A 19,183-nucleotide genomic window follows, 5' to 3' on the forward strand; every position below is an offset into this window, starting at 1 on the left:
GACCCCAAAGCGCTTTACATATCCAGTCATTCACCCATTCACACACTGGTGTGTGAACATTTATTTTACAAACGTGTACATCCAAACCTGAATTGTGATTTAATCAAAAGTTTTTAAGTTTAGCTTTACAAATCGAATGATTTTTATTTCCTGTGCAAACATATGTCTAAACATATTTGTGACTTTCCTTTTGCTCTCTTACAGAACCTTAGGTGTGTGCGCACAAATCCCCTGCAACACACAGATTACAGACACAGAAGTGCTTGTTGAAACCCTGTAGGACTCCATAATTAACCTTATTTTGTGAAGATGACACAAAAAAATTGACTTTATAAGTCAGACCTTTGATTCCAACAGGACGTTTTAATTTCTATAATAAAATATTATGGTCAATAGTATTGAATGCTACACTGAGTTATAACAGGACTCCCACAGAGATGAGTCCACTGTCAGAGGCCATCAGAAGATCATTTGATGATCAATAAGTTGTTTTACAACTAATCTTTCAAGAATTTTTGAGATAAAAGGAAGGTTGAAGATTATTTTATAATAAGCTATTAATAATAAGCTGGGTCAAGAGATTTTTTTTAATTGTTTATTACAGCCACCTTAAAGGTCTGCAGTATGTTTTTGGCTTCAGAAAAGCTGACCAACTTTAGTTTAATCTACTCTAAATATCTTCACCCTTAGTTAACCTCATGCATGAGAAAGAAAACCATCAATGAAACATCAATGAATCACCATGACAACGGTTACAGAAAGGGAGGAGCCACCGTTTTAAATGCGTGCTTGGAATATGAATGTGTCAGTGCGCAAACTGATAAAACTGGTATCTACCAAAATCTACTCTACATTTGATTTTTAAACATAATGATTCAGCTAAAACTAAACTGGAATAAAAGGCAAAGCGATTGCAACTTAAAAAGAAACACTGTCATCTAGTTAGACCTAATAAGACTGCATGTTGCCTGACAGCACTTAATAATGCAGTGACAGTCTCATTTGGATTGGCAAGAATGAAACTACCTCAGGAGAGCACTGCTAGATAAAGAATGGGGTTTATCAGTAATTAGTTACTGATTAGTTTTTTCAAGTAACTTGACCAACACTGATTATAACTATATTATTATTAATATTATTAGTTTAATGTTCTGAACTCTTTTCAAATTGTTATAGAAATGACGAACAACAGCCATTAGATGTTTTTGTCTTCGAACCAAGGAAGCACGGTAAGGAAGACTGGCGAGCGTGGAAGTGATCCTCAGGTTGTGGACGGCTGGGGTGACAGCGAAGCAAGGTGACAGGAAAACAGGCGAGAAGGAATCCCAAAACACTTCGATTACTGGAGGATTTCCACACGAAACACGACTGATTGGCTCAGACAATACTCTGACAACAGACGTCTACCACTCGGCTTTTTCACAAGTATGTAGGGAAATCCCGAGAATTACAGCCCCACCCGCCTGCTACATAACGGGAAACAAAAGCAAAACACGGGTCAACCCATCTCCTAACAGATGTAGGACCACTGAGACGTTACATGTTACGCCTCAGTGGTTATTGGAAATGTCAAACGCCGTTGCAGATTTTTGAGTTAATACAGATAAAGTTTATAACGGTGTTGTTGGATTGAGTGTGTTGGGCAGCTGTAATTATGCATATTAGGGGAAAACTTATAAAAAGGTCTGGAGACGTGTGCACGTGTGTAAGGGTGGGCAGGGCTTTTCGGCAGAACTAACGAGGAAGCCGTGGAAGTTCTTTTCCTCATTGAAAAACTGCGTCATTTATTTATTTCCCCGTGTTTGGAGCCATGTGAAGCTTGACGTAAAGTCTGAGCTCTGGATGAGCAGGAATGTGGATTCTACCGCAGATATCTGGATAAAACTTTTGAGAGGAAGATCAAAGTTTTTTGTTTGTTTGTTTGTTTTAGTTGAGACTGCGCTGCTTCTGCGTCCGAGTCGTGAAAGAAAGACACGGCAGTGAGTACATTTGTGCAGAGGCCTGCTGCATCATCCAGTGTTATGAAGTCTCCTGCTTTTCCTGATATTTGTATGCTTTAAATTAAATGTTATAACAACAGTGGCCTGAAATTAAAACCCGCACACCTCTTGAGATCAGAAACATGTCCGACATGTTTGTTCACTGTATATAGTTTCCACACGGGCTGCTGCATAAAAACACCAACACATCGACAACATTCAGCAGAATTAAATCCATATTACATCTGATAATCTGAGCTGCAGTAGATAATAAAATGCTTGATTATCTACTGCAGCTGTGATATGAGTTGATTATCTCATTTAATTAATAAACGTTGTAAATAATGATGTAGTTCAATGTTCTCGTTCTGCGGTTTCACTCTTTAGGGCTCAATGAAGAATGCCAGGCTGCACAGCTCTCTTCCTCTCAGCATTAACAGTGACTCTCTTCTGTGCTGCAGTCGGTGAGTAGCTGCTAATGTTTCTGTTTCTAATATGTATATATATTAAAAGAACGGTATTTAATACAGTAATTAAACAGATTTTTTTCAGAGGTTTGCTGCTACAGAAAATATGAGATGTGGCATCAAAACTGCACATTTTGTATTTTATGTCAACAAAAATATTCTTATACTTATAAGAATCATTAGAAAAATTCTTATTTTCTTTTATTTATTTATTACACAGGATTTACTCTTGTACTATTCTTCATGTATAGAATGAATTATTACAGCTTGAATAGCGAAAGTAGAACAATTGTGGCTTTCAGCTCCTTATTTGTATTTTTTGACACTGGACCTTTGTGTAAGTTGATAATTGTCATCCGTGAGACATCTTCTGGTGGTTCCACTGTAGCTTTATATATATATTTTATATAATATACTGAGCCTACCATCCACCTTGTAAAGACGGACCATCACCCATTTTTGAACATTGAAAAGTAAAAACTCTTTTGTCTGAAACAAAAAATTGTGACAGTTCTCCATTTAGGGTAAATTTAGTATGGATGGCTGCACCTAATAGCATTGTGTTCAATCAGTAGGTGGGTGGGGCTCACATTCAAATCAGCATATTAGAGATTACCTTATCAGGGATGTCATGTCTTTCACACAGAGTTAGGATTAGACACAAAAAAACTTCAAAGAGTTCAAACACCCAGTTTGGCTTAATTTGTCCATTATTTGTTTCTATACTCATTTAGTGAGTTCTTTCTGCATTTTATAATTCTTCATTTACTCTGTGTCTGTTTCCTCTTGCAGGTCAGACTAAATTCACTATGAGTGCAGAACAGGAGGTCTACCAAGCAGAAGAAAACAGTAACATCACAATGACCTGGCTGCTCCATTTCGACATCAACAGGCCTCCTGACTTCCTACAAATAAACCTCATAAATGTGAAAAAGAAGACACGGGTTTTCTTCTATAACAGTGAGACTGGTACTGAGGTGTATCCAGATGAGAACTACAGAGGACGACTGCAGTGTGATCCACAGCTCGCCAGGAAAGGACGACTTGAATGTCTCTTAACTGATCTCAGGCTCAACGACACGGGGACATATCACTGCATCGTTGTCCTTAACGAAGAAGCTAGTTCCAAAACCTGTGACCTCAATGTTACAGGTAAGATGACATCACTGTTGGTATCCAGCACAATAACTAAATAGTAAACAAATATTTAGCCTTGGATAATTAAGGGATACCAAATCAGTGTGTTTCTTTTCAGTAAGGGACATTTTTGCATCTATATCACTGTCAAAAATAAATACATGACAAAAAAAAACAACACTGTAAAAAAAAAAAAAAAAGTACAAAAGTGCTGTTTTTACAGGAAAACGCTGGCAGCTGGGGTTACCAGGGACTTCTTGTAAGAAATACAGCAGCACCTGTAGATAGCTTTACATACAAAATATGTAAACTGATTAATTTCACACAACGATTGTTGTATATTCATAGATTATTTCCTGTATTTTTTACATGTAATAATTGCTTATTGTGGATCCATAAATTTTAAAATTAACAGGGAATTTTGGTTCATTCCCTTGCTATTTTGGTTCATTTTTCTGGGTTTATGGAGAAGAAACACCTGTAGAATAAAATCATATAAAAGCATATTAAGCATTTTAATTGATCAGTTAAAAAATAAGTACAAGCATATACGTACACAAACACAGTCATGGCCAAACTGGAATAACAATTGGTTTCCCCAAATTCAAGACAAAATATAACCAAAATGCTGTGGGAAGTGAACACTGCATGGTCAAAAGTATTGGCACCCTTCACAACATGTGTCTTTTGCAGTGATAAATCACACTTTTGCATTTTAAAAATCCAGTGCAAAGGTAATAGGTAGTCAGACGCAGTGTTGGGCAAGTTACTTTGAAATAGCAATTCAATTATAGTTACTAGTTACTTCTTCAAAAATGTAACTGAGTTAATAACTGAGTTACAATATTCTAAAAGTAATTAATTACTTGGAAAAGTAACTATTGCATTACTTAAAAAAAAAACAAAGAACGTTTAACCCCCTGGGGTCCAGGGTATAATTGGCCATTTTTTTTACTACTCTTGATTTTCTCTCCACATTTTACCTTTAAAAACTATTTACTTTGCCTTGTTTGGTATCATTCTTTTTAGCGCAACCTCACGTGCCTGAATTTACAGTTATGTTCTCATTTTGTCATACTGTATAACCAGAATTGATCTAAAATCAGACAAACAACATAAAATCACAGTAGAAAAAGTTATGTTTTTACTGTAACAACCATAAACATGTTTAATGAATCATATTTCATAACTTCAAATGCAAATATTAATTGTCAATTTTAAAATCCTATGCACAAGTTTTGCAAACAACAAAGTTATTTGCATCCATTTACCATTTACCCTTTTTTTAAATAACCATTTCAAACTATTTAAAGAACAATCAGCTGTTCTTCAATAAGATGCCACACAAATTATTTGTGCCACTCCAAAAAAATAATTTCTGTCCACTATAAAGGAGAACATCACAGCCTGATACCTGCAGGTCTGACAGCAGCAGGTGTATCACTCCTGTTTCTACCTGGAGACAGCAGTCGCCTCATTGTTCTGACACACAACACAAAACTATCCACAACACTACACACTAACTACACAAGACAACACATTAACTACACACTCCAAACACGCTAAACGTCACAAATCTCACATCTCAAAACTCGCTCTCTCTCTTTTCCTGCTCTCTCTCTTTCTCTCTCTCCCTCTCTCTTTCTCTCTCTCTCTTTCTCCCTCTCTCTTTCTCTCTCTCTCTTTCTCTCGCCGTCACTCCTAAAACTTTTTTTTGTTTTGTTTTTTTGCTCATAAACAGAGAGTGCTTGCTAGCGCTAACGTGGCGAAACTATTGAGGAAAAAACGCCGCGTATATCTTGTTTATCATGACTCTGGTTTTACGTGGCCTATCAACACAATTTAAAAACTGGCACCTTGTTGCTTTATGTCTTTAAGTGGTCATGTGATTGACTTACCACGACTACTTTATTCTTCCTCAGTCAAACAGCAGCACTGATGCGATTGTTTTGCCTCCTTAGCTCCAGGTGTTGTGCTAGACAGTGATCATGATTACCGTCCGCGGGAGCGCGCAGCTGCTTAAAGCTGTAGCGTCCAGATTACTTACAGCTACTTCCATGCAGCCGATATAAGATGCGGTAAGCTGAACACAGCTTCAACCGTCTGTTTGTTGAAAAATAGTAACGGACCGCGTTTCCTTGTTAGTAACTGTAATGCCGTTGAAACGATAGGAATAGTAATTAGTTAGATTACTCGTTACTGAAAAAAGTAACGCCGTTAGTAACGCCGTTACTTGTAATGCCGTTATTCCCATCACTGGTCAGACGTCATCTAAGTCTTGGTCTGGCCCTGAGTCTTGGCCAGGCTTGGACCTAGATTCAGACTGTTATTTTATAAAAAACAGTCTTAATCCAGGTCCAAACCCAGCCAAGAGTCAGAGCCAGACCTGGATTCCAGCCACCTCAGAGCCAGACTCCATATCCCAGGGTCTCAATTACGAGTCCAGGTCTGAGAAATAAGAAATCCATATTTGCTCACTTTTGAAGAACCTCCAGAGTAGAAGCCAGTTCAGATGGATAATGGATGTTAAAATTATAGTAGCTCCTGAACATGAGGCACAATGCAGAGATGGAGGATATGTTTGTGATCAAGACTCAGCATGTATCTTCTTAAGGAATAGCAGGACTGTCCTGTGAACAAATTATTTAACAGGTTATATTAATAAGCACTGCAGTCACATGACATTCTATAAACAGTGCAATTAAAAAGAGAGAGAGCGAGCTATGAAACAGACTTACCAAAGACAATAACAGTGGGTGTCAGAGACACTTGCTCTAGTTGCACGTCATCTGCCAGGCATGTATCTTCTACATGGAAAAGCATGGACTCCTTCTCTTCAAAGTAGCTGAGCAGAAGCAGGACCACCTCTTTCACATCATCTGAGCAGCCACTGTGGTCATGTAGTCCAAAAGCCATTTTCCCTTCAAATCCAAGTGGTCTGTAAAATAGAGGCAGGAATCAGCAGCTGTCCTTGCAGTTTAACCCTTTAAAGCCGGTCGGAGCGGGACGCTCCATTTTGCGTAACTATTTTTAAATCCCGGTAGCACTGCAACCACGTAAGCTAGCGCAATATTTTTTTTTGCATATGAAACCAGAGGAGTTGTACTTACATCTTATGCTATCAGCTTGCCCTAGGTCACAGTTTCCTTCCACATATAGCTTTGCAAAAACTGCATAAAAAGCACTTGCAGCAACAAAAACATAATATTCCAGAAACATGCTTTGCCGATCCGATCAGCTGTTTGTAACAATTCCTACGTCCATCAGCCCGAACTATCGCATGTCCGCCATGACCTGCCCGAAACCGGAAGTGACGTCATTTTGCGGAAATGTAGTTTTTTACACTCAGGGCCTTATGAGCCTATACTGGTGTTTTTAAAAGTTATGTTTGCCTTTATGACTTTCTGTGTCGTTTCTGGGATGCTTAGGACTCATATTGCACTGCTGGAAATAGTTTATTTTGATGCACATCCTGCTTTTTCTTTGCAAATTTGCATTATAATATTTATTTTCGTTTTTCCTGCAGTATATAAAGATTGGTGTATTTCAATAATAAAACTATGAAGACACTCAAAATAAATTTCTTGTGGTGGGAAACTAGTTTGTGCAACTTTTTTGTATTTACAGTTTTGAGGGATAAGCCTCTTAAATTTCTCTAACTAGAAATATATGTTAAAAAAACAAAAACGATTTTCAATTTTTTTGTAGTTTATTGCACTTTTTTGCAATTTATGTAATTACTATGCACTTAATACATACATATTATCAAAATTTGGGCTATAATGGTTGTATTGATGTATATCAACTTGAAATGCTCCCAAAAATGGCACTACAGCATGTAAAAATACAATATAAGCTCTGGCGGACTTGGTTCTATGGTAGGTCTTAAAGGGTTAAGGTAAAAGAGACACATGTTTCTGAGATAAGACTGACTATCCTTCTCTGGCGTATCACTGGCTGAACTAGCAAATGGCATGGTTTCATGTGTGTTTTCTTAATAATCTGTACTGCCATTTGGGGGCTGAGGGCGAGATTGTACATGTCATCAATACCATCTGGAGAACATGCTTTATGCTTCCACATGTGAGAAGTAAATGATGACTTTTTTGTAAACGCATGCATACAACCACTTACTGGACATGGCACAGACCTGAACTCTGCAATATGACCTCTGCTCTTTCACTGTGTGAAAATGGTGGACACATAATGAAACCGCACATTTTAAATATGCAACAACAGCTTTAGGACCAGCTTGAAGTGCAGGTGCATTGTGCACACAATAAAAATGCCACTTGAAAGCAGAGTAAGTGGTGAATGTTTGACTACAATTGGTGCCAACGCATTTAAAAAAGACAACAAGGCTCATTCCTATGCGCTCTGCAATGTAGTACAGTGGTCCCTCGCTGTAACCCGGTCCACCTTTCGCGGCCTCGCTGTTTCATGGATTTTTTTGTGTGCAATTTTGTATGCTTTTTCTTTTTTTCTTTTCTTTTTTTTAAACAGAGCATTGTGACTATTGTCAGTCAATCTCGTGCCGTGTCTCCTGTATGGTACAGAATGCGTTCAGCTTGTCAAATTTACATAAATCTTCAAACGCTAGCAGTGTGATGCTGAAGTGCTATACTGTATGTTTGTAAGTTTTCTCCCCAACAAACACAACAATGTCGACGAAACATTTTGCACCGTCAAAGGCACCTGCAGTAGCACCCAAAAGGCAGAGGAAGATGCTAACCATCGCACAAAAAGTTGGACTTCTGGACATGCTAAAGGAAGGTAGAAGTTACCATATTTTTCGGATTATAAGGCACATTAAGCGAAACAAACAGTCAGATAAGTCAAACTTTACTCAACTCATTCTTCTTCCTTCCTCTACTTCCGTACCATTGTTTCATTAATGTCGAATTCTCTGGAAGCTGCTCTATTCCCATGTTCTGGACCTGAAAACAGGGTTTGATCTGGTTTCATTCTATAATACTGGACTTTTTTTTCTATAAAGGCTTGACCTTTGAGAGTATTTAAACAAGAGAGAAACGTGTGAAAGTGTGAGAATGTTCATGCCTGTCTGAGAAAAGTGTGTAAAGTGTGTAATGAGGGGTTTTACAGCCTTGAAACATATATAATAATTGTAAAAAATAAAGCTGGCTACTTCGGATTTCACCTATGGGGGGTTATTTTTAGAACGTAACTCCCGCGATAAATGAGGGACCACTGTACATAGCCTCTTAATGTGACCAGTATCTTTTTACAAAAGAGGCAGGTGATCATTTTTAGTATTTTAAAAGTTTGCCCGTGCTTTTCAGCTGAACTAGCATGCTAACGCTAAGTTATCAAGTATTAGTCTAAATATCGACTGGTGCTAGTGATGATTTGGTCTCGAAAAAAGTAGCCTAGATGTTAAACTTACTGTGCAAACTTTCAGATGAACAACCACAGATCCTCAAAAAAAACAATTAAAACTGTATATTTGTGATTTGTCCTAAAAACATTGTTGGTAAAAGCTCGATGTTTTCTGCTCCCGTGTTCTCTCTCCACTCTGCAGATGGTGCGTGCTGCTGGTTCTTTCGCTGTAGCCATGAACTAGGAGCTCTTTTCCTGCTCCTCCTGCCCTCATGTCATTATCCAATCAGAGACGAGCTACAGATCCACATTCAAAATTAGGCGCACTCAGTGCAGCAGAGAGTAGCCTACAGTAGCCTACAGCTCTGTGGAGAGGAGGCACCATAGACATCCTATGGGAGGCACTGTTAGGTTGTTTAGCCTGTGATATGATACATTGCTAACCTAACCCAAAAACAGTAGTCTAGTCTAAGTATCACATTACAATTAAAAGAAACATAAAGAGTACAAGGATTATGACTGAACAGAAGTGTTACTTAGGCTATCGATAATAATAATCTCTTATAGGTTACTCCACAATAGGCTGCAAATAGCCTGAATGATTAAAAAACCGACAATGTCACTAGAATTGTATATCTTTATATAGCCTATAAATAGACAGGCAATCTCACAGGTTCACAATGACATTTTCTGTGAAAACATTTTTATTAGCCCTATATCTGAATTTGCATAATTTCATGAATCATTTAAAAAGTAGGTCTGGTACAGGCCTACAGTATAAACTTGTAAAGTGACTTACATATAATTCGTGTATTTTTGAAAACAACTGACTAAAACTATAGTTTTTACAATATTTGCATGTCAAATTAACATAATTGTTTTGTTATGAGTATTAAAGTATTTCACTGTTTTTGTTCCCAATATTTGGAGTTTTAACAAACAAATTTGATTATGATCACACATTGATGTTGTAAATATAACAAAAACATTCTGTTTAATAGTTTACAAAAGTCAGCTGTGATTGAAACAGAAAAACTGTGTTTTGGGGTTTACTATACTTTTCTGTAGGGATTTTACATGGTTTTTATGTCAATTTCACTGTCATTTTTTACAGTGCAATGAAGAAAACAGACATTTTTAATTTCAGTTTGGTGACAATCATAAATTGTAAATAATTAACTTGATGTCATCCAGTGTTGGCTGTAACACAAAGTAACATGATACGATTACATTGTTCAGTAATGTATTAATGCAGCAAGGTTAGTAGTCACATTACAGTTACAATTATGTCATTACAAGTAAGGTGAAAACTTTATCAAGGACAGAAACAATTGGAGATTACTGCACTAGCCAAGCTACTGCTGGCTCCACTTTCACTGCTCTGAGATCAGTTTCAATCTGTGCTTACTGTGGAAACAGAGGTAGCATTCGCAAGTACCCAAGCATTTATCATCATAACAGATGAGTACGTGTGATGTGAGAAACTTTTAATAATTTGTCTAGCACATTAGTAATAAAGGCTTTGATGATGGAGAGGGTAACTTCTGCCTTGTCTGGTTAAACATCTTTACAGTGAAAGCGTCTTTTCACTAGCCCCGCCCACTTCATATCACAGTGGGCTGTACAATATATCGCCAAAAGTATTTGCTCGTCTGCCTTTACGTGCATATGAACTTGAGTGACAACCCATTCTTAAACCACAGGGTTTAATATGATGTCAGCCCACCCTTTGCAGCTGTAACACCTTCAACTCTTCAAGAAAGACTTTCCACAAGGTTTAAGAGTGTTTATGGGAATTTTTGATTATTCTTCCAGAATTGCATTTGTGAGGTCAGACACTGATGTTGGATTAAAAAAAAATCACAAAATTTATGTGCAGCTTACCTATCTACAGTCACTGTGTGATGTCATAATGTCAACATGGACCCAATTCTCATTCCAGCACCTTGTTAAATCTATACCATGAAGAAAGGAGGCAACTCTAAAGGCAAATGATGGTCCAACCTGGCAGCAAGATGTAATGAGTGAAGTGGCCAGTTTGTGGTTTTTGGAAATTGTTTTCACACACCAAGGAAACGGAAGAAAGGAGTTGTGTTGTGTAACCCTTGTGCTTGGTCTTGATTTAAGCTACCAAAAAACTCCACTTTATTAACCAGGAACTAGGATTTCTTGTCCTCAGAAGTTCATATTTATTGATCCTGTCACTCATGCTTGTTCAATGTCTTTCCAGCTGCTGTCAAAAAACCTGTGGCAGAGAGATCGACACCAGTGAGGAGAGGGAGGAACGGCCTATATGCAGTGCCAGCTTTGTTTATAGTGGTGATTTTTGTACTTTTCCTTTTGTAAATAACTGCTGTGTATTTATGTGAAGTAGCAGCCCATTACAGATCACTCCTGAGGTCACCTCTGACTGTAATGAGGCTGCTGACAGTTTTTTAAAGTATTGTCAGAATTCCTCAGAGCTGTACCACAGAGCAGTGCACACTTACATCATCCTCCACTCTCCCATATTTAACACAAACTTATGCACTTTTATTCCCAAGTTTGTTTGTTTTTTTTCAATTATTTTTCCATTATTTTACACCCTGACTTGCTGCATCCCATTTTGTTACGTTTAGACTGAAACATGTGGAAAAGAGAAATTTAATCATCACTTTACCAAAAACACTATTTATCCCAAATGTCAAACATGTTCGTTCATCCTCGCTGGATTGTTATTCACACCACAATATTGTCATTATTCACACAATGTATTTATTTTTCATTGGTACAATGTGTGGCTAGCACAAATGCTAACCATAAACTGAAGGTAATAGGGTAAACAGCTGCTTTGTTATAGTTCTTACAGTTTTAATGCTACCTCAACTTTAAAATTTACGTTTTTGTACTGAAGGAGTTAAAAATATGCTGCTAATTAACTCTGGTGCTAATGGAGCTCCTTCAGTTTACATAGAAGTGTTTTTGTATCAGCTTCTGTTTGGAAACCATCTTCTTCTATGGAGCAGTTTAAACTTTATAAAGGTTTATGTGCGGCTACGTTTTAAAGCTCAACATGATCAAAATAGTTTGCTGTTTGTCATTAATGCAAACTAGTGTTATGAAGTTCACCGATCAGTGCACTTTACTCACAGCTGATGACAAAGACTTGATTAGAATCAGTAATTTGATGAATGTTGTTTTTTTTTTCCTTGACATGTTTGTACCCCATATTATCAACTTTAGCAGTCGCCCATTACAGATTACCCTTTCAGTTAACCTCTTTCTGTAATGGCATGTTAATATTAACTGGGATTTCCTGGCCAGATTTTAATCATCCACCGGACACTGTAATGTCTGCTGGACATTTTTTTAAGTTGTTGGTGTGACCAGAGAGGTCCAATAAAGTGAAATTAATTACTTAGTGGAATATGTTTTACCTCTGGGGTGTCCAAATTCATGGGCTGCATCCTTCTGAGGACGCATTTGTAGACCGATTACGTCACAGCGACGCGCCGAAGGCTGTCCAAATTCGTAGACTCCTCCGAATGCAGCCGACAAATGCATCCTCCATTTCCCCGAATTTGAAGGATGGGTCAGGTGTGTCCTTTGTGGCCCACCATATCCCAGAATTCATAGCGCGGCCCAGCCAAACTCCAGTTTCCGGCAATGGCGGTCGCTACTAAGTTTTAAAATTACTCTTATTAATCTTTCTGGGTCACAAAATAAACTTTTAACATGTTTTCAGGCGAGAATGTGGGTGTGTAAACTTCAAATATCTGCTCGGTTTATCAAGATATCGCATATTTGCAAAAGTGCTTCGACGTTTTCGGAGACGTCTGTTACCCACCAGCTCGATAGCTAGCCGGGAGCTCGAGGGTCACTAGAGCTGCCGAGAACGGCACAACTCCCTGCACATCATTTTCAGATCACCGCGGACTTTCGCTCGCTCAGGTTAAACGTAATATATAAGTCACTTAGACAACCTAAAAATGTTATTGTTTGGCTTTTTTCAGTGTTTTATTTGTTCGTGACTAAATCGGTTTGGCTGAGATTAAAGTTATTAGATTAGATAAAATAAGATAAAACTTTATTAATCCCCCGAGTGGGTTCCTCCTTTGTTTTCACACGGCTGAATAAACGTCAAACAGAAAACTGATTTAACAGAAGTGTGAGATGGTCGAGAATTTATGCCAGTGTCCTGTTATATTTTAGATAGCAAGGAGCAGACGGCCGAGACAGCGGTGACATAAATCAGAAGGCCAGACCGTCCAATTTCACAGCCGTTTACTTCCGGCCTACCCGACCTTCTGAGGACCCAGCCCACGTAGACCGCGAAGGCCGGGTCCTCAGGAGGATGCAGCCCATGAATTTGGACACGACTCTTGTTTTATCAAAGGGAACTAAGCTAAACACAAAATAATTTTTCCCTGCAGGAATTACAGCTTCTTTTTTTGTAGGTTATTACCCAGGATACTGAGTCATTAAATATATATTTTTTAATGTCTTTAATGGTTTTAGTCTCCTTATTAGATATGAGACAGTGCCATATTTGAACGCGCTGTTGTTTAAGGGCTTTAAAGTTTCAGAGCTCTAATGTGGAGGTGTCATTTTAGAAATAAAAAGCAGCACTGGAGAAATAACTCAATAATTCATAAGATTAACCAATGAGATGCTCTCTCACCTTATTTGTTTCTGTTATACTTTCTAATAACCTTTTTTGGTCTCTGACTGGGGTGTTAGATTTTTCTGAGCATTTTGTAGAACCATAGTAAATCCCTCTGGTCTTAATTCCAGTGTTAGATCCTCGAGGTCTTTTTTCCATCACCTCTTTGTAACTGACTGAATGAACACTGTTTTTTTTTTTTGTTTTTTTTAATGATGACGCATTGTATTTCAGAAATTTCAGAGAAAAGCAGCAGAACAGCAGGAAAGTTTCACTGAGTAAAACGTTCAGATTAATCTTATTTTATTATCATTAGCAGAGGTTGACAACGAGACTGACACTCACATACCTCAGCCTCAGCTATTTGTTTACCAGCAAACCTGGAGACAGGGTTTGAGAACGATGCACTAAATAGGAAAGGATCCACAATTTGTGGAGGTTTACTCAAACATGTTTCAGCCTAAGCTGTCTTTATTATTTTTTTAAAAATAAATTACCTCAAACCTACTGAGAGAAAGCTGATCTGTCACCACCTGGGGTGGGATGTGGAGGTTGTGAGGGTGCACTGCAAAGTGGGTAGACTCTGAGAGCACTGACTTTTTTGCAGTATTTATGCTGATGTAGGCTTTTTCCCACATAGAGTCATGAGGAACTTTATTTACCAATCAAGAAGAGAAAAACTCTTTGGGTGTATATTAACACATCATTTTCATTGATAATTCCTGTCAGCTACCTCAAACAGAATTCAGTAGACCTCATCATGCTGCTTGTTTCATCTTTGAACTGATGAGGTCAGCACTGAGCACTGACAATATGATTTGATTATTGTTGTGTATCAAATGTTTCAGGGAATGTTGACCATTCTAATAGCTTTTGATAGACACTGATATCAGAGTCTGTGTGCCAATAGAGTTACTCTGATTTACGTTTTTGTGGTTCCTTGTTGTATATTGACACAATGGAATGTTATTTATGTCAAATAATAGTTGACGAATTAAAAAAAAGATTAATGTAAGAAGTACAAATTTTATATATATGTATATATTAATATAATACTGTAAAACTTTACTAATAAAAACTGTATAAGAATAAAGAGACATGTCTAGGTCTCCTTTTCAGGATGAAAAGTAACACGACTTCGTGTGAAACAATGCAACAGAAGAGGGGATATATATAACTATTATAATTTATTATAACTATAATATTAGTAGCATTATTATATTCTAATATTCTGAACTGTTTTAAAATCTTTATTGAAAGGACAAACAAAAGCCACTGGATATTTTCTGTCTTCTCACAGGAGCTGAAGATGAAATACAGATCACATGACTGGAACAACGTTTAAACTGTTTTTGTGTAAAATTAATTAATAGTCTCTTTATTGCAGATCAATTTCAGATCCACTATGACCACACATAATAATTTCAATTTAAAAAAAAGATCATTTGTTGTTTTCTGTGTTTAGCATAATCTGGAACAAGATTCAGTCTCTGCAGTTGTTCAGTTTCATTCTGCACTTAAACTGAATAACTTTCTAACCACTAAGCAGATGCTCATTCTTCAAAGCAAACACCGGCTATGTGTGTTTGTACCTGTTTGACAGAGTTATACAGTTATGAATGTGTCTTTTTCGGTGGCCGTCTGTTTTTTGACAACAGATCATTCATTGCATTATGACTCAGAGCTGAGGCGCTACGTACAGTGGCATTCATTAATCCCGGTCGTGTAGGGGAGAGCGGGGTAAGTTGTCACACTTTTCACACTGACTAACTTTTACTGATCACCATACATCACAACGTAATAAATGTTTCACCAAATGAAAGAAGGAAGTCTCGGGCACATATGATGTATTCATTACATTTTCATATCTTATCTCATTACGGAGTTGTAGACTGTTGAATGGAGAATGTGCACTTGTGACAATTTGCCCCATCGGCAGGTAAGTTGTCACACTAGATTATCTTAAAATAAGAACACAAATACTTAATTGTGATTATTGATTTTAATTGTTAAATTCAAACCAAAACTGGAAATTTGAACAATTATGCCAAGAGAATTTGGAAAAAAACAATTATTTCAATCCAATACACATTTTAATCAAAACATTAAATAGAAAGAAAACTTTAGTTTGAACTTTAAACTCAAATGTTCTCTGGCTTGCACATAAATCCATCATAACTGAATGGAATGTTGCAAATAACTTGCTTTACTTAACATGTTTATCCTCTGAACAAAACAGATGCCCTATTTCTGATTAATCAGACTCAACTTCAGAGTCACAATTCTGGCACACATAAATTGCCTGGCCTGAGGTGCAAGCATCATGGGCCCATTTGTTGCATTTCGCATTTTACCCAGGTCTCTTTTGGACGACTGTTTGAAAATGGCTCCACACAGACAAGGCAGAAGCACTCTTCATCATCTGATGATGACTCTTGAATTATTTTTCTTCTTTTAGCTGCGTTGTTCTTCATAGGTCCAGATGTTTTTCCCCTCGCGTCCCTCTCTTTTGAAACAGCTTTTGCTAGATTCAGCCTTATTCTTTCTTTTTCTAGTTGCTGCTTCACTGGCGTGTCGGTTAGAATTGCTGATTTGCATCGTTTTCATCCTTTGCTGGATGGTTTTGGCGGCCAGCTTTTGGATATGGCGGATGTCCTCTGGAGTTGGTAGTCCGCTGTCAGTAATTGCAGTGCTGGGTAAGGGTGAGCTCGTGATAGAGATGGTGCTGGAGCTTGGCAGTTCAGAGTTGGTGCTGGGGCCTAGCAGTGCAGAGTTGGTGCTGGGGCCTGGCAGTGCAGAGGTAGTGCTGGGGCCTGGCAGTGCAGAGGTAGTGCTGGGGCCTGGCAGGTCAGAGTTGGTGCTGGGGCCTGGCAGGGCAGGGTCCGGAATAGGGCGATCTGTGACGTAGGATGGTGCAAACTCGGCTTCCAGAAATACATTTCTGTTGTAAGGTTGAATCCCAGCCACCCTAAAACCAGCCTGAATGTTCAATGGGGTTGCAGCCAGAGGATATGCAATTGCCACAATCCCAGGAATGTCATAAATAGACATTGTCTTCCCAGGGTTGTTCCTCATCCAGGCATCACACGTGCTGTTGATGTGCCTCTTTAGTGGCCCGTAGACAGACCTGTCTAATGGTTGGAGCCGATGTGAGCAGTGGGGTGGGAATGACAGCATGATTATGCCATTTTCTTTGGCATAATTGAGTCCATCAATGGACAGATGAGACTCGTGGTTGTCCAAAAGGAGTAAACAGGGCTTCTCCTTTGAACACTTTGTATGTTCATTGAAATGTTGCAGGAAGTCAACAAAGTGTGTGTCTTTCATCCATCCAGAGGAATTTGCCCCTCCTTTGCTGCCGGGTGGCCCGTTGATCAGGAAATGGTCACGGAAGTGGACATGCGGGAAAATAAAGTATGGAGGTAAACTATTCCCTATGGCTGAGACAGCACAGGCCAGTGTGACAAGGGTTCCCCTTTCAGCAGAGGTCAATGACCCTACTTGTTTGAATCCACGTCTGGCCAACACTTTGTCTGGTTTATGTACAGTGGTGACCCCAGTTTCATCAACATTCCAAATGTCTCCTGGTCCAAACTCATATTTGCATAACACTTTCTCTAAGTTGTCAAAGAAAGCATTGACATTCTCTCTGTTGAAGCTACTTGCCCTGGCAAGGCTAGTTGCTTCTGGCTTTCTCAGTGACAATGTTGTATGCCGCTTTAAAAGCCTGTAAACCACTCTTTGTTGGCCTTTTCTTTTTCTGCCCACAAAGGCACAAACTTCAGTTCGTGTGCCACAGCAAACTGGTAGGCAAGCTTTCTGACCTCACTTGGTGACAGACCAAAATAAATGTCAGCTGACCTAGTAATATACTCAACAAGCTGCTTTTCCAAATCAGGGAAAAAATCTTCCTTGGCATTGTATAACCAACCATTGTTGTTGGCATGGCTGTCTGACTTTCAATTTCTTCTCTGGTAATCTTTTGACAATACCGAGTTAGAGTACGGTAATTTATGTCAAAATCCTTTGCTGTACTTCTGATTGATTTGTTCAGCATCTTTACCTGCCTGACTGCCTTTAACATAATGTCAGGTGGTGTTCTGCCACGCTCTGTCTTTCGTTGATAATTTCGAACCATCTTACTTTCTTCCTTCCTTCCTTAATTCCTGCCTCTCCTTCCTTTCTTCAAAAGCCTTATTACAAATACAAATGAATTAGCCTACAATATCACAATTTTTTGGAGCATTTATGTGTACTGGGGCAAGTTGTCACATGTGACGACTTGCCCCAAAGTTAATGAGACAACTTGCCCCAAACTGACATTTATGCTAATTTTGGCTAAATGTCAGGGCTAGCTCAACATAGCACATCAGCTGAAGTATCAAAAGACACGTTAATGTCTCCTCTATTTTGTGTAAAATAATAATTTGTAACATCTATACCTAACAAAGTTGTACTGAAGAAAATTTAAAGTGATTTATTTTTCTGTTTAGGTCAAAAAAATAAAAAAGATGTGCTCACCTCAGATTAGAGCAGTCTTGACCACGTGAACAGGAGGTTGACTATAGAAGAAGAAGTCACACAAAGTGGCTATTTCATTTTTGAGATAGAGCCTCTAGTGTTGGAGTTATGAACAGTGTGACAACTTACCCGTGTGACAACTTACCCCGCTCTCCCCTACATCTATTATCCTGCAAGAACGAACTAGGAAAACAAAACTGCAACTACATGAAAAAAAAAGAGAACAGCAGGAAAAAATTTTTTTCAACAACAGCTGCAAAACACAAACAGAATGATCAAAGAATAAACAAAAAATGAATCACACAATAACAACCTCCGTTTTAACAAACTGTTTAAAATAATTGTAAATCTAAAACACCAACTAAACCTACGATACCGATCAGTATCAGCGAGAGGAATATATGAAGTGTTTTAGGACAGAGACAAATTTTTGGCACTACTCTCACATCTTTAACTCATCTACACAAAGTGACGATTCCGATACCCCCCTCCTAAAGCTAAATGAATAAATAATTGAGCACATTACTTTCTGCGTTAGAGTTGCAGTGACGTAGCTCCTTTAAACATTGGACAGCCAAAAGAAAGGTGGTTAGAGAAGAGACACACGGTAAATCTGGGGGAACTTCCTTCCGCCCTCGAGGTTTGAAGCTCGTGATTATTGAAAGTTGTGAATCAGAAAGAAGACACACAAGAAGGCGTATGAAACAAGAGGGAGTGCGGCACAAAATACATCATACACGTCCACAAGTGTGCCTACTGATATCCCTTTGTGTCAGAATACAGAGGGGGTAATTTATGAAGTTCAGATTATTAATGCTGTTTTTTTTTCTTTTCTTTATGTCTGTTTTAGAGTTCTAGAGGATAATAAAATGCACAGAGTGACATACAAAAGAACTTTTTTTGATCGTTGTTGTTTTGTTTAGTTGTCCTCTCTAAGATAATAGTTTTAAGAAAAGTTACCACAGTCAGTGGAAGAGATGATTTTTATTGAAAGCTGTAGACAAAGTGCCTGAAAACCTACAAACACTGACTGTGAGCGACTCGTTTTTTATCTGAGTGAAGCTCAAACATGGAGTTGTCTCTGAAATCCATTTCTGATG

At 38.2% G+C, this 19,183-nt stretch overlaps 2 protein-coding genes across 2 annotated transcripts in view; one reads left to right on the plus strand and one right to left on the minus strand.

Annotated features, from left to right (window-relative positions):
• The window catches only part of LOC116333427, a 493,334-nt gene that overhangs the window by 233,916 nt on the left and 240,235 nt on the right, over positions 1-19,183 (minus strand). The gene's annotated exons all lie outside the window — the stretch shown is intronic.
• On the plus strand, positions 1,674-12,445 carry LOC116328223 (programmed cell death 1 ligand 1-like). Its single transcript, XM_039608632.1, has 4 exons — positions 1,674-1,979; positions 2,367-2,443; positions 3,239-3,598; positions 11,151-12,445. The coding sequence occupies exons 2-4, from the start codon at positions 2,380-2,382 to the stop codon at positions 11,264-11,266; spliced, it is 540 nt and encodes a 179-aa protein (XP_039464566.1). The 5' UTR covers positions 1,674-1,979; positions 2,367-2,379; the 3' UTR covers positions 11,267-12,445.

This window comes from Oreochromis aureus, linkage group 3, assembly GCF_013358895.1.
Source record: "Oreochromis aureus strain Israel breed Guangdong linkage group 3, ZZ_aureus, whole genome shotgun sequence".
Taxonomy (NCBI): domain Eukaryota; kingdom Metazoa; phylum Chordata; class Actinopteri; order Cichliformes; family Cichlidae; genus Oreochromis; species Oreochromis aureus.